The sequence below is a fragment of the Capra hircus genome, chromosome 22 (assembly GCF_001704415.2).
Source record: "Capra hircus breed San Clemente chromosome 22, ASM170441v1, whole genome shotgun sequence".
Classification (NCBI taxonomy): domain Eukaryota; kingdom Metazoa; phylum Chordata; class Mammalia; order Artiodactyla; family Bovidae; genus Capra; species Capra hircus.
The window spans coordinates 11,074,744-11,090,015 of record NC_030829.1 but is presented as its reverse complement, the minus strand read 5'-3'; the positions used below and the strand labels follow the sequence as shown (position 1 = coordinate 11,090,015).

Genomic DNA, 15,272 nt, shown 5'->3' with positions numbered 1-15,272 from the left:
TTTGGTTGTCTGCTTGGCTAAACTTTTGTGATTAACTTCCAAGTTTATTGCATTGTGGTCTGAGTATGTGGCTTCTATTACTTTGACTTTAGAAATTCTATTGGGATTTGCTTTTGTGGTGTAATACATGGGTAATTTGTGAATGTTCACATATGTTTGAAAAGACATGCATTCCCTTATTTATGTACTAGGAACTCTACTAGTTCCTCCAAATATGTTAACTTGTCCCATCCTCACCATGCGAGGTAGACAGCCTATTCACAGAGGAGGAAAATGAGCCTGGAGAATTTAGGGGCTTTCCTCAAGGTTACTAAAAGCTGGTAAGCAAGCAAGTACTAATGAAACCCAGACATTATGATTCATTTTGTCTTGGTCTTTCTCTAAGAGATCACAGTTATTAGCTGCATTAGTCAAACACATGATTTTTTGAGGAAACGGTAATAAATTTTCCTGAAGTTAACTGTGAATGTGTAAATTTCTCCTGTTTTTCTATCAAGAGAAACAAAACTCTACATGTTTTCTATAGCTGTATGACTGGTTATGTAAAAATTCACTTAAATTACAAATTCTCATTGGACTGTATTTTTAATCATTCTAAAATACATTTTTTTGGCCATTTAATATTGCTTGTGCTTCAATTCTATTTTGTTAGCTATTACTATTGTTATATTTGCTTTCTTTTTGTTAGTATTTGCCTTATCTTTTTTTGGATGCCTTATCAGTTCAGTTCAGTTCAGTTGCTCAGCCGTGTCCGACTCTGCGACCCCATGAATCGCAGCACGCCAGGCCTCCCTGTCCATCACCATCTCCCGGAGTTCCCTCAGACTCACGTCCATCGAGTCAGTGATGCCATCCAGCCATCTCATCCTCAGTCGTCCCCTTCTTCTCCTGCCCCCAATCCCTCCCAGCATCAGAGTCTTTTCCAATGAGTCAACTCTTCACATGAGGTGGCCAAAGTACTGGAGTTTCAGCTTTAGCATCATTCCTTCCAAAGAAATCCCAGGACTGATCTCCTTCAGAATGGACTGGTTGGATCTCTTTGCAGTCCAAGGGACTCTCAAGAGTCTTCTCCAACACCACAGTTCAAAAGCATCAATTCTTCAGTGCTCAGCCTTCTTCAAAGCCCAGCTCTCACATCCATACATGACCACAGGAAAAACCATAGCCTTGACTAGATGGACCTTAGTCGGCAAGGTAATGTCTCTGCTTTTGAATATGCTATCTAGGTTGGTCATAACTTTTCTTCCAAGGAGTAAGCGTCTTAATTTCATGGCTGCAGTCACCATCTGCAGTGATTTTGGAGCCCCAAAAAATAAAGTGTGACACTGTTTCTCCATCTATTTCCCATGAAGTGATGGGACCAGATGCCATGATCTTCATTTTCTGAATGCTGAGCTTTAAACCAACTTTTTCACTCTCCTCTTTCACTTTCATCAAGAGGCTTTTTAGTTCCTCTTCACTTTCTGCCATAAGGGTGGTGTCATCTGCATATCTGAGGTTATTGAGATTTCTCCTGGCAATCTTGATTCCAGCTTGTGTTTCTTCCAGTCCAGCGTTTCTCATGATGTACTCTGCATAGAAGTTAAACAACAGGGTGACAATATTCAGCCTTGACGTATTCCTTTTCCTATTTGGAACCAGTCTGTTGTTCCATGTCCAGTTCTAACTGTTGCTTCCTGACCTGCATACAGATTTCTCAAGAGGCAGGTTAGGTGGTCTGGTATTCCCATCTCTTTCAGAATTTTCCACGATGCCTTATAGTAATTTTAAACAGTGTGTCTCTTATAAGTAACTTATGCTTGGGTTTAAAAAATACCAATCTGGGAGTCTCTGAATTTCACTAGGGCATTTAATTCATTCTCAGTTATTCTAATTATTGATATGTTTGGATTTATTCTTGCCATCTCATGTATATATATAAACATATAAAATTTTTTCCTTTGCCTTCTTTTTCATGAATTTTTTCTTTTTAAATGCTTCTTATTCTTTAGTGGTTTGGATGTCCCACATTGTTTTTATTCTTCTAAGTTGCCGTTAAAATGATTTATGTCAATGTAAGGCAAAAACCACCACACTATTGTAAAGTAATTAGCCTCCAGGTAAAATAAATAAACTGATTTTTAAACAGATAAAACTTTTTTTTGCACATTTAAGCTTTATTTTTATCAAAGTCTTGAGCTAACACAAATTTTTCCCCAAACAAGACAAAGAATCTTTGCTTGTTTTCACTTCCTACTTTCCAGCCTCCTAACTCTCATATAGAGAGCATTTGGATCTTCATACTAGGTAGTTTTAAAAAGCTTAACTAGCTTTTGGTCCTTTCACTCTACATTCTTGAAATCATTCAAGTCTCCGATCCACTACTTTATTCTTTTATACCCATTCTACTACACAGCTCATATACTGAAGGTTTTATTTGAATGATCAAAATTTTAAATTTACAAAACTCTAGCTTATTCTATTTCATGGGAATACTGTCTTTTGTATCTCTCTGAAGGCAGCAATCTTGCTAATTGTAAAATCTTATTCTGTCTGCCTGGTTAATACACCTTCTGGTGTTAGTTCTTTTTTTGAAAGCAGTTGGTGGCTCACTCACTGTCCTGGGGTGAATACTGCTCACTCTGTTCGTTTCAGTTCAGTCACTGAGAGTTGGTTTCATGTCCAACTCTTTGCGAAACCATGGACAGCAGCATGCCAGGCTTCCATGTCCATCACTGACTCCTGGAGCTTGCTCAAACTCATGTCCATCGAGTCAGTGATGCTGTCCGACCATCTCATCCTCTGTTTTCCTCTTCTCCTCCCACCTTCAATCTTTCCCAGCATCAGAGTCTTTACCAATGAGTCAGTTCTTTGCACCAGGTGGCCAGAGTATTGGAGTTTCAGCTTCAGCATCAGTCCTCCCAATGAATATTTAGGACTGATTTCCTTTAGGATGGACTGGTTGGATCTCCTAGCAGTCCAAGGGACTCTCAAGAATCTTCTCCAACACCACAGCTCAAAAGCATCAATTCTTCAGTGCTCAGCTTTCTTTACAGTCTAACTCTCATATCCATACATGACCACTGGAAAAACCATAGCCTTGACTAGACGGACCTTTGTTGGCAAAGTAATGTCTCTGCTTTTCAATATGCTGTCTAGATTGGTCAAAGTTTTTCATCCAAGGAGCAAGCATGTTTTAATTTCATGGCTGCAGTCACCATCTGCAGTGATTTTGGATCCCCCCAAAATAAAGTCTCTCACTGTTTCCATTGTTTCCCCATCTATTTGCCATGAAGTGATGGGACTGGATGCCATGATCTCAGTTTTCTGAATGTTAAGTTTTAAGCCAACTTTTCCACTCTCCTCTTTAACTTTTAACAAGAGGCTCTTTAGCTCTTCTTTGCTTTCTGCCATAAGGGCAGTGTCATCTGCATGTCTGCTGCTCATTAAGTGGGTGATTCTTGGTGGTCTGCTCATCTTCTGTCTTGTCTGTTAATTGAGTCTGCCTGTGGTGACTGGGTAGTGGGCAGTACTCACAGGAGGGGTGCAGAATAGTACAAATAGAAGCACATGAGGTTTGAAGTCAGACAGACTTGGCTACAAATCCAGCTGTGTTACTTACTAGCTGTGCAATGTTGGGCAAATCTTTGAATCTTGGTTTCTTATTACTTGGGATAATCACCTTATCTTATGGAGCTGCTGTGTAGATTAAATTTAACAGCACATAAAAAGACTACTAAATCCTAGGGACAACAGTAAGTTGAGTTCATCTTTCATCAGTTATTCAGAAATTTTTTTTACTCTTCAGCCTTTGATTAAATGTAATAGATTTGAGGGTCTCACACCACTTTCATTAAGCAGATATGTTTTCCTGAGATCATCCTGGGGGAAAACAATTCAGTCCTCCATTTCTAAATTTAAGCTACTGCATGGTCACTGATATATCAGGTGTATCTTTTCTTCAGAGGGATATGGACATCCTCATCACAAAACAAAGTTCTGATATCAACTGACTCATTTTGGCAAAAATTAGATCATGGGCAGCCTTGTTTGGTGTACATGCACTGGAAGGGTGGTTATAATTTACTAAGATATAAGTCTTGCCACTCACCTGGATATTCTAATGGATACTGTACCTTATGGCAAAGTTATTGATATGTCTCCTTGGAAAATTATCCTTCATTCACACACTATTTCACTTCCCAGAAATCAGGTCAGTTCTTTAGAATCACTGCCCAACAGCACGGACAGAACAAGCCAAAGAGATAAACCTTTTCAGAAGGAAGAAAGAAAGGCATGGCATTTATTTCATGTTTCTTCTAGACTAATATCAGAGTTCTTTGAAAGACCCAGGGCTTTTACCTGGAATAAAGTTCCACCTTTGCACTCTGCAAGCTATCATTTATGACATTTTTCTTCCTGCATATAAACAGCCAAATGCCAAAGCCTTCTTCTCCTCCACGGTTATAAAGTTGCTCATAGACAGGTTTTAAACTTCAACAACTTGATGTTTGAGTCCTGAGACAACTCCTATCCCTTCCCTTGAACCTTCATCCCATGTGAATAAATTTAACTTTGGAGGAGGATTCCACTCAAGTTCAAATGGTCTTGCCTTCATGAGCCATAAAGCTTGTGGCACATGTGCTGCCTTGGCCCTGTCTTAGGCCTGTACTCAGGGGCTCTGCTGAAAGGCTCATCCTTGCAGGAGGCCCACAACAAGGAGAGGTCGTTACATTTTCCAGGCCAGTTCCCATCTAGCTGTGTGAGAGAAGCTGTATCCTCAGTCTACACAGGAACCTTCTTGCAGGGGTGACTGCCTGTGGCTTGCTTCACATGGGCAGTCGGGCCCACAGAAACCACTGCCCCCTGCAGCAGCCCAGTCATTTGTGGGCAATACCCACAGCATGTGGTTAGACAGCCTCTAGTAGCAGGGGGCCTGGCCTTCCCCAATCCTAGGCCAGAGAAATGAAGGTGTGGGCACACGAGCCATATACATGATGCATCCTAGAAGGAGTGATGCACCTTAAACCTCGCCAACTGTCACAGGAAATGACAGGGCTTAGGACTCACTGTCACACTGCCAAGACAGTCATCTTCTGTATGCCCACGGAAGACGCAGAGAGCAGTAACCTTCGAGTGTATGTATAAGAGGTAGGTGGGCTTCCCAGGTGGCACTAGTGGTAAAGAGCCTGCCTACCAGTGCAGGAGCTATAAGAGACTCAAGTGCCACCCCCGAGTCAGGAAGATCCCCTGAAGGAGGGCACAGCAATCCACTCCACTGTTCTTGCCTGGAGAACCCCATGGACAGAGGAGCCTGGTGGGCTGCGGTCCACAGCGTTTCAGAGTTGGACACGACTGAAGCGACTTAGCACACATGCACGGAAGAGGTGGGCAGAAAGAATGGAGAACTGGGTACCACCTCCACTGTACTCCTTCATACGCTGACCGATCCCTTTGTCTGCAATGTTCTTGTCCCACATGCTCTCCTGGTGAACACCTACACATCCCCTAAGGCCTGGCTCCAAAAGCCTGCTTTGTGACGCATGTTTCGTCCCCTCTCCATGGTGGGCTCTGTACCTCTGGACATCCCTGGGTCTGGCCATGCCTCCATGACTGCATTTGGTACACGGCGCTGCAACTGTCTTTCACAGATCTGTCTCCTGCTAGACTGAATTTCTACCTGTGTTGCATGATTTATTCCTCTTATCAGAGCCTGGCACGTCATTGAGACTAGAAAAAGTAAAAGCTGGTGCATGATGGATGCAGTGATGAGGCAGGAAGGAGTCCCAGGTACTGTTTCAGAGGCCACTGGGCAGCACACTTTCTGCTGTAAAGCCTAAAAGACCAAGAACAAGGGCATCCTGCAGCTCAGCCAGCTTCCCAGCCTTGGCCCTGTCCATGCTCAGCAGAGCCCAGTGGGCTCATTATGGCCCTGCAGGACTTTGGATAGAGCAGGCTTCTCATTCTGGGAATTTGGGTGGCTTGGTACAAGTCAGTCTCACTCCTATTAGGAGAAACCAGTACTTGTTTCCTATGTTCTCCAAGAAGTACCCCTAAGGCCTGTGGGCATCCCCTCCAGATCCCACTCTCAGCCACCAGCATTCCCTAGCCTTGGACAGGCCCCTGGGCAGCCAGGAGCCAGTTACCTCTTCAGCCAATTGAAGCCCAAGGACAGACAGCTGGCACTGGAGGGAGGGTGTACCTGCCATCCCTCTCCACACTGCAGGGGACACTCAGATTGTCTCTCTCTCCCTTCAGCAGCACCCTTGGTATCCATTTTCCTCCTGAGGGTGGGCATGCTGGCTGACCCCACAGGCCTGGGCTGTCACTCCACCTATGGCCCTGCCTGGGACACATTTTTCTACTCTCATCATCACACTGGTCTCTAGTAATGACTATCCATGCGAACACAGTGCTTCACTGCTTGCTTAGTTGAGATCTGCTGGCGAGCCTGATTTTCCACACCACACAAACAGCATGGGCCTCTGAACACAGGCTTATGTATCCAACCGATGGCTTGGCTGTCCTTGAGAATTCTGCTACATACTTCTGAAAATTCTCAGTAAGGTTTTGAAAATCGAAAGGGTCTGAGAACTCAGAGAATGGAATGCGGGGAGCTCACAGGACTTGGGGTTTTTGAGAGCCCATTCAGTGGATGATCAGTCAGGCAGTTCTGCAAATCTTCAGAAAAACCACTTCTCATGCCTTCCTGCCAAGCCAGCTAAATGCGTTCCAAACTGGAGTAGCTCTTGCTTGGTCAGATGATTAGAAAAGAGAAAAACAGGGCTTCCGTGGTGGCTCAGCGGTAAAGAATCTGCCTGCCAATGCAGGAGATAAGAGTTCAATCCCTGATCCAGGAAGATTCCACATGCCACAGAGCAACTAAACCCAAGTGCCACATCTACGGAGCCTGTGCTCTAGAGCCTGGGAGTTGCAGGTACTGAAGCCTGTGCCCTAGAGTCCACGCTCTGCAACAAGAGAAGTCACCACAATGAGAAGCCTGTGCCTCGCAACAGAGAGTAATCTCCACCCACCAACAACTAAGGAAAAGCCCATGCAGCAATGAAGACCTAGCACAGACAAAAACAATAATAAATAAATTCTAAATGAGGGAAAATTCTTCTTAAAAAAAAGAGAAAAGGGTATGTACTTGGTTCTGAGATACTTTCAGAATCACAGTGAATTACATTTCCTGTTTCTTTCAGTAAATAATTTTGTTCATGAGGGAGCAATCTTCTCTACAACCTAACTGATGTTCATGTGAACAGCTCACAGCACATGCTCTGTGAGGAGAGTATCCCCCAGACACGGGGAAAAGGTGGAGTGGTTGGCGAGGTTAACAGCATGTCAGACAGCAGACGGGAGCACGTGGGCAGTGGGAACTTCATGCTAAGTTCAAACCGTGGTTGCAGTAGGTGCAAGACACTGGGGGCTCTTCCACTGTTTCAGCAGTGCTCCGAGGCACAGGCACCTCATGAAGCAGGAGTTGAAAACTGTGAGGGGTGGTGATAGGTGAGAGGGACACCTATCCTGCATTCAACATTTCCTGTGGCCCAGGGTTTCAGCCCATGTGATCCAAGAGGACAGCAATGCGGGAAACCGTCATCTCTATCACATCTTGCTTTTGGAGCCTCCTGTGGGCTCAGGTGTGTCACATGCCATGGGCCTTGCTGCCCCCATTTTCAAGCTATCCACAGAGAGACCATCCATCTGTCTGGCTAGCTGTCCCTCACATTCCCATGTAAGGGATTCAATAACGCCCTCAACGTGGACCCCATGCCCTCTCCTTATGCAGTGACTCTCCCGAGCATCACGCACACTCCTTCCCATGAGGGGTCACCCTCTCGTCCAGCCGCTCCAGACTCTTAGGAGCACTGAGGTGATTTTTTTATCAGCATGAAACTTTTCCTGAATTCATGTGGGAAGAGTAAATGATTTTTCATAGCATGAACTTTTTTCAGTCCACAAATATCAAATATTTACTGAACACATATTATACTCTAAGTATTGTGTATTGGAGTCCCTAGAGATAAGAGGAGCGAGCAGATAAAAGTCCTGTCCTTACACTGTAGGGGCCAGGAGGAAGATAAACTGGTCAAATATGGAAATATATGGTGTGCCAGCTGGTGATGAGGGTGATGGTGGAAGGGTGGGTGAGAGGTTCTGGGACACAGGTTGGTCAGGGCGGGCCTGTCTGAGGATGTGATATTTGAGCAAGTACCAGAAGGAGGTGAGGGCAGAGGTCATGTGACTCTCTGGGGAAAGGTGTGCTGGGTAGCAGAAGATCCAAGCAAAATTCAGGAGGTGGGAGAGTGTCTTCTATGCTCTAGGACCAGCATGGAGGCAGGATGATGGGGGTAGAGAGAGGAGGAAGAGGGGGAGAGGTCAGAGATGGGCAAGAGACAGGCTGTGAAGCTGGCTGAGGTGCTGGAAGAATTCGGGGCATAGGTGAGCTATTGGAGGGTTTTGAGCAGAGGAGTGACATGACCTGACTTACATTTTGGAAGCCCAGCTCTGCTGCTGGGGCACAGACAGACAGCAGGGGGGTAGGACAGGAGAAGTGACCTATGTGAAGAGGCCACTGCAATAAACCAGGTGACAGATGACAGTGCCTTGGACCAGGGTGCTGATGGTAGAGGGGTCAAAAATTGTTACATTGTGATTTGGGGGGTAGGTAGAAACATCAAGTGTGCTGATGGCTCAGATGTGAAGTGTGAGAAAAGGTGTTAAGGGTGACCTACGCCACTGGAAGGATTGAGCAGCCATTTGCTGAGATGCAGAAGGTCATGGAGGGAAGCAGGTTTGGAGGGGTACCAATGAGAGTTCAGTTTGGTTACTGGTTCAGATTACTGATAGGCATCCAGGTAGGGATGGCCTGAAGGTAGCTAACTATCAAAGTCTCTGATTCATGGGAGATATGTGGGCTGGAGAAAAACAACTAGTGTCATCAGCACAGACTGAATATAAAACCATGAGTCTTGGAGAGATTTATGAGACCGAGTGTAGAAAAAAAAGGCCCTTGGGCCCTGTAGGAACTGGGAAGATGAGGAGAAAGCCAGTGAGAAGGGAGACACCAAGCGAATGTGATGTCCTAGAAGCCAAGAAGGTGGGAGGAATAATCATTGTTGAGACAAAAATCATCCACAGTTGACTTAGGATCAAGCAGAGTTGCATATTCTGCATATGAACTTGAGTTTCCACCTACACTTATGTCTTATGTATGAATCCTTCGCCCTCCAGGCATCAGTGGCCCTATGAGAATCTTTATGAGCGCTGGTGAATCTTCCCTTTAGAAACACACATTCAGATACATACAAGACTGCAAATAACTGTGGAGGCTCCAGGAGCTGGCGAAGTCTATCCCAGAAGTCAGGTTCATAAACAGCCCTTGGCCATCCCCAAAGAGGTCTTCTTATGGTAAGAACCAAACTGTCTCAATGTAGAAGTTCAGAACTTGCAGGTTTCCCAGCTTTTCCAGGTATGTTTCCATAGGTTAGAATGAGTTGACCTTTCTGGGCTCTTGGGTGGAACGCAAAACGTGAATGGGCTGGCTCAAGTCTCAAAGCAAGCGTGAAAACAAATGAGAACTCACCACCATCTCCTGCACGTGAAACATCTCTGCTCCACCAGGTGACAGTCGATTGGGGAAGGAGATGCTGACAGATGACCCAGGAAGGGTGCTTGGCCCAGTGTTATAGACCTGTGGGTGTGAGACACACACAGCATGTTTTAATAGAAATAGAGATCTTCATTTTATGTCTACATTATATATTCTAAAATCCTTTGAAATGATACACAGAGATACTAGGGTTTAGGATCTAGAAGGTCATGACTTGAAGTGAAATATCAAATGATGGGAGATTTCAGTGACATAGAAATCTTTCTAATGTGCATTAAAACCCCACAAACTTCAAGTTACCTTATTCCCCCCGTTAGCATTTTCATCTTCTGCTGCTAACAATTATACTTATTTTGACCTAGAAATTTACTCATAGACTGTTACATGGGTGAGAGTTTAGAAATAATCTAGATTAATAGTTCTCAAACTTTTAACACATATCAGAATAATCATATGGTCTTCTTAAAACCTAGACTGGAGCAAGGTCACATCCAGAGTTTCTGCAGGGGTAGGTCTGGTTAGGGTGGGGTGGGAGCTGAAGAGTTTGAATATCTTTTTTATTTTGGCCATGCCACATGGCATGTGGGATCTTAGTTCCCCAATCAGGGATCAAACCCAGGCCCCTGGCAGTTGGAAACTCAGAGTCCTAACCACTGGACAGCCAAGGAAGTCCTGGACTTGCCTTTCTAAATTTCTCAGGAGATGCTGATGTTGCCGGCCCAGAAAACATACTTTGAGAACCACTGATCTGGTCCAACTCCATTCCTTTTATAGTTGGAGGTAACTGAGACTCTCAAAGACAAAGCGGGTTATCCCCAAACCAAATGATCTCACTTACAGAATGGGCTCTTTTTTACTACACTATCTAGCTGATTTGGTTTCTCTGTTGAAAGCAACTTTTAACTTGCTGCTGCTAAGCTGCTGCTTACCACTTGCTAATACTGTTGGATGACACCTGTGCACATCTTTTTTGTCCCAGCATTTGGTCCTATAATCTTTATCCCTACATAGGGGTAGGGGTAAACATTTACCCCTACATTATAATCTAATCCCCCACACAGTCCTCCCCATTTTTTTTGTCTCTCACAGCCCATCATCTCTGGAGAAGTGAGAGAAAAGATGGCAGCCACTAAAAGACCCATGAGAGAAAGGAGATGGAGCAGAGACTGACATGAAACTCAAGGAAGAAGTGGAAGATGATGGAGAGTAAAAAAGATGGGCATATGTATAAAGACAGACAGTAGATTAGTGGTTGCTAGGGCTGGGGCGTAGGAGGAATGAGGAGTGTGGCAGGAGGAAGAATGGCTTCCCAAAGATGTCCCTGTCCTAATCCATGGAAACTGTATGTTATATCACATGGCCAGGGGGATTTCAGGTTGCTAAGAAGCTGACTTTATTTATTTTTTTTAATATAAATTTTTTTTTTAATTTTAAAATCTTTAATTCTTACATGCGTTCCCAAACATGAACCCCCCCTCCCACCTCCCTCCCCATAACATCTCTCTGGGTCATCCCCATGCACCAGCCCCAAGCATGCTGTATCCTGCGTCAGACATAGACTGGCGATTCAATTCTTACATGATAGTATACATGTTAGAATGCCATTCTCCCAAATCATCCCACCCTCTCCTTCTCCCTCTGAGTCCAAAAGTCCATTATACACATCTGTGTCTTTTTTGCTGTCTTGCATACAGGGTCATCATTGCCATCTTTCTAAATTCCATATATATGTGTTAGTATACTGTACTGGTGTGTTTTTTTTTTTTTGGTGTTTTTCTTTCTGGCTTACTTCACTCTGTATAATCGGCTCCAGTTTCATCCATCTCATCAGAACTGATTCAAATGAATTCTTTTTAACGGCTGAGTAATACTCCATTGTGTATATGTACCACAGCTTTCTTATCCATTCATCTGCTGATGGACATCTAGGTTGTTTCCATGTCCTGGCTATTATTAACAGTGCTGCGATGAACATTGGGGTACATGTGTCTCTTTCAATTCTGGTTTCCTCGGTGAGTATGCCCAGCAGTGGGATTGCTGGGTCATAAGGTAGTTCTATTTGCAATTTTTTAAGGAATCGCCACACTGTTCTCCATAGTGGCTGTACTAGTTTGCATTCCCACCAACAGTGTAGGAGGGTTCCCTTTTCTCCACACCCTGTCCAGCATTTATTGCTTGCAGATTTTTGGATCGCAGCCATTCTGACTGGTGTGAAGTGGTACCTCATTGTGGTTTTGATTTGCATTTCTCTAATAATGAGTGATGTTGAGCATCTTTTAAATCAAGAGATTATCTTGGATTATCCAGGTGGGTGCAATGTAATGACAAGGGTCCTTATATAGGGAAGTGGGAGACAGAGTCAGAAACAGGGAAATGTACTGTCAGAAAGATGCAACCAGTCATTGCTGGCTTTGAAGATGAAGGGGGCATAAGCCAAAGAATGCAGCAACCTCCAGAGGAGGAGAATCACCACAGAAGAAAGAAACAGCTTCTTCCCCAGAAAGGAACACAGCCCTGCTGACACCTTGCTTTTATAGACCAGTGAAACCCTTGCAGACTTCTGTCCTCCAAAATTGTAAGATAAAATAAACTTGGCACAAAGTCTGTAGTAATTTGTTATAGCAGCAATAGGAGACTAATATAAGGAGTGACTGCTAATGGGCATGGAGTTTCTTTTTGCGGGTGAAAAAAAATGTTCTAAAATTAGATTATGGAGAAAGTTGCCCAGTGGGGAAAGTCATTGCATTGTACACTTTAAACAAGTGAACTCTAAGGTATGTCAGTGGTAACTCGATAAAAGATGTTAGTTTATTTTTAAAACGATGGGTAGGGGCAAAAGAGCGGAGTGGCCTTGAGACTAGAGAGAGGATTCAGGGCATCTCTGAAGCTGAGGTCAGCAGGGCAGAGCCCGGCGATGGGTTGGACAAGTTAGCAGATCTTCACACTTGGCAGAATATACAAGGGTCTACCTCCAGCCAGCTCTTCCCTAGAAAACTTGTCTTTGTGTTTTTTTTTTTTTTGCAATAGTGGGTTTTGCTTCAGAGAACAGACACAAAAAACCATCGAGTGGATGAATAGTTGCTGCCAACTCTTGATTCAAAAAGAACACAATTCACCCATAACAACAACCCTAAGGCACAAGAAAAGGAAGGACTATCCAACCACAATGGCAATCGTTAATTTGAAGTGAAACGTGAGAGCACAGCATTGAAAGGAAAACCTATTGACCTGTCTGGGAAATTACAATTTAAGCATGAGTGAGGAAAAAGAAGTTGATTTTGTTTTGCATTAGTTCATCCACCAGAACCAGACAGATGGAAAGCTTGTATTACCATATTTTTAACAAATGTCTTAATGTTTGACTCTCTGCAAACGTTCCTGTGTAACATCTGCATTATTTTTCATCATCATTTTTCAAATGAGGGAAATTATTGATTTGATTTAAAAAAACAGCTATTGATGGTCAATAAATTTTTATGTCTGTAAAGAAAAAAACTCTGATGAAACTTTGAAACCAATTCTAAGACCAGTGTCCCTGCCTTTCTCCCATCAGCACTTGCAGAAGAATCTTTAAACAATGACATAGCTTGTTGAATATTAGCTTTGAAAAGACCCAGAAAAAAAATCTCTTTGTATGGAAAGTCTTCAGGAGAGATGTTGCCAGAATAACGCTTCCCTGATGGTTCAGACAGTAAAGAATCTGCCTGCAATGAAGGAGAACTGGCTTTGATCTCTGGGTCGGGAGGATCCCCTGGAGAAGGGCATGGCAACCTACTCCAGTATTTCTGCCTGGAGAATTCCACAGAAAGAGGCTACAGTTCATGAGATCGCAAAGAGTTGACACAACTGAACGACTAACACTTTCTATCCATTTTCCTGACCCTATTCTCTACTATCTCCACCTTTCTTTGGATGACTATCACCATCAAGCTGGTCAGTGGCTTTCCTGCAGGACAGTCAGAATCATGACAATTATACCAGAAAACAAGTTGTCAGAGAATTGTAAGGAAACTGTCAGCTTTGCTAACCCAAGAAGATTTCCTTTCCATCAGTGACACACACTATCCATCTTTCAGACTCAGCCAATTTCCTTAATCCTGAACAGAATGCTATGTACTTCCTCAGGCAACTGATAATTAGGAGGAGAATCTTCGGGTCATGGCAGTCACTCACTCCCAGGGCCCTGATTCCCTAGCCTGTATCCTATGTCAGGTCAGAAGAAAACTCTTTGCCTGAATACAAAAACTTTCAGCTCCCTGTAAAAGTGCCTTCAGAGAAACATGATGTAACCATAGGCTCTCAGATTTCTTTCCTTTTTTTAAAAGAGGAAGAAGAGAACATTTTGTATATTTTTAAAATATCTTTTCATATAACTTCTGTTCCTTTTTGCCTTCTCCTATCAACATTACTTATAGAGACGTAGATGGACCTAGAGACTGTAATACAGAATGAAGTAAGTCAGAAACAAAAATAAATATCATATATTAAAGTATGTATATATATATATATATATATATGGCATCTAGAAAAATAGTATAGATGATCTTATTTGCAAAGCAGAAGTAGAGACACAGACATAAGAAAAAAATGTATGGATACCAAGGGGGAAAATGTGGGGGGTTGGGAGGAACTGGGAGATTGGGATTGACATATATACACTAGTGATAGTAACATAAAAAAGATAGCTAATAAGAACCAACTGTATGGCACAGGGAACTCTACTGAATGCTCTATGGTGACCTAAATGAGAAGCAAATCCAAAAAAGAGGGGATGTAAGTATACATATAGCTGATTCACTTTGTTGTACAGTAAAAACTGATAGAACATTGTAAAGCAACTATACTCTAATAAAAAATAATAAAATTTTATTTTATTCAAGTATAGTTATTTACAATGTTGTATTAATTTCTGCAAATACCCTCTTCATTACATGATGTGTATCATTTGAATCCTTCTAAATAATTTACCTGACTGTATCTTTTATTGTAAGACACCTCCAAAACTACAGCTAAGTAACTGAAACTAAAAGTGGCTTCCCTGATGGCTCAAGTGGTAAAGATTGTACCTGCAATGCAGGAGACACAGGAGATGGGGATTCAATCCTTGCGTTGAGAAGATAACCTGGTGGAGAAAATGGCAACCTACTCCAGTATTCTTGCTGGAAAATCCCATGGACAGAGGAGCCGAGGGGGTTCCAGTCCATAGGGTCACTGGGTTCCAATCAATAGGGTCACAAAGAGTTGGACATGACTGAGCACACACGCATAAGTAAAATGAAATCACTTCATCTGGCCTTTATCTGTTTTCTGTCCAACTGCAAAATGCAATGGAGAAAAAGAAACTAACTGTGAAAAGGAATTCAAAACCACAGAGGTCCTATTTCCAGCAATCACTCTAAAGGTCTTGAAAGCAAGGGTGACCCCATCTTTCCCTTTTCCCCTGTAAATCAAGCATAGAGTGTGACAGCAGGGGCTTAGCTGGCTGGGAGGTGCCTCCTGACTGAGCTGGGATATGTGTTATCCATCATGACTTTGGAGGTCTCCTGCCTGGGAGAAAGCTTTGGCAAGAGGGAGACCACTGTTTGCAAGAGACTGCAAATATGTTACTGTCTCTTTCTCTGGACCCTCACCCTGTCATTATTTGTCATCCCCTTGGTCCACCTAGGAGAGGCCA

The 15,272-nt window shown here is 43.2% G+C and overlaps 1 protein-coding gene across 1 annotated transcript in view; it reads right to left on the bottom strand.

Annotated features, from left to right (window-relative positions):
- Positions 1-15,272, bottom strand: part of ITGA9 (integrin subunit alpha 9) — a 366,775-nt gene that overhangs the window by 57,516 nt on the left and 293,987 nt on the right. Inside the window, exon 23 of the mRNA XM_018067208.1 lies at positions 9,572-9,679. Within this exon, the coding sequence (XP_017922697.1) occupies positions 9,572-9,679 (108 nt within the window). The remainder of the gene's footprint in view (positions 1-9,571; positions 9,680-15,272) is intronic.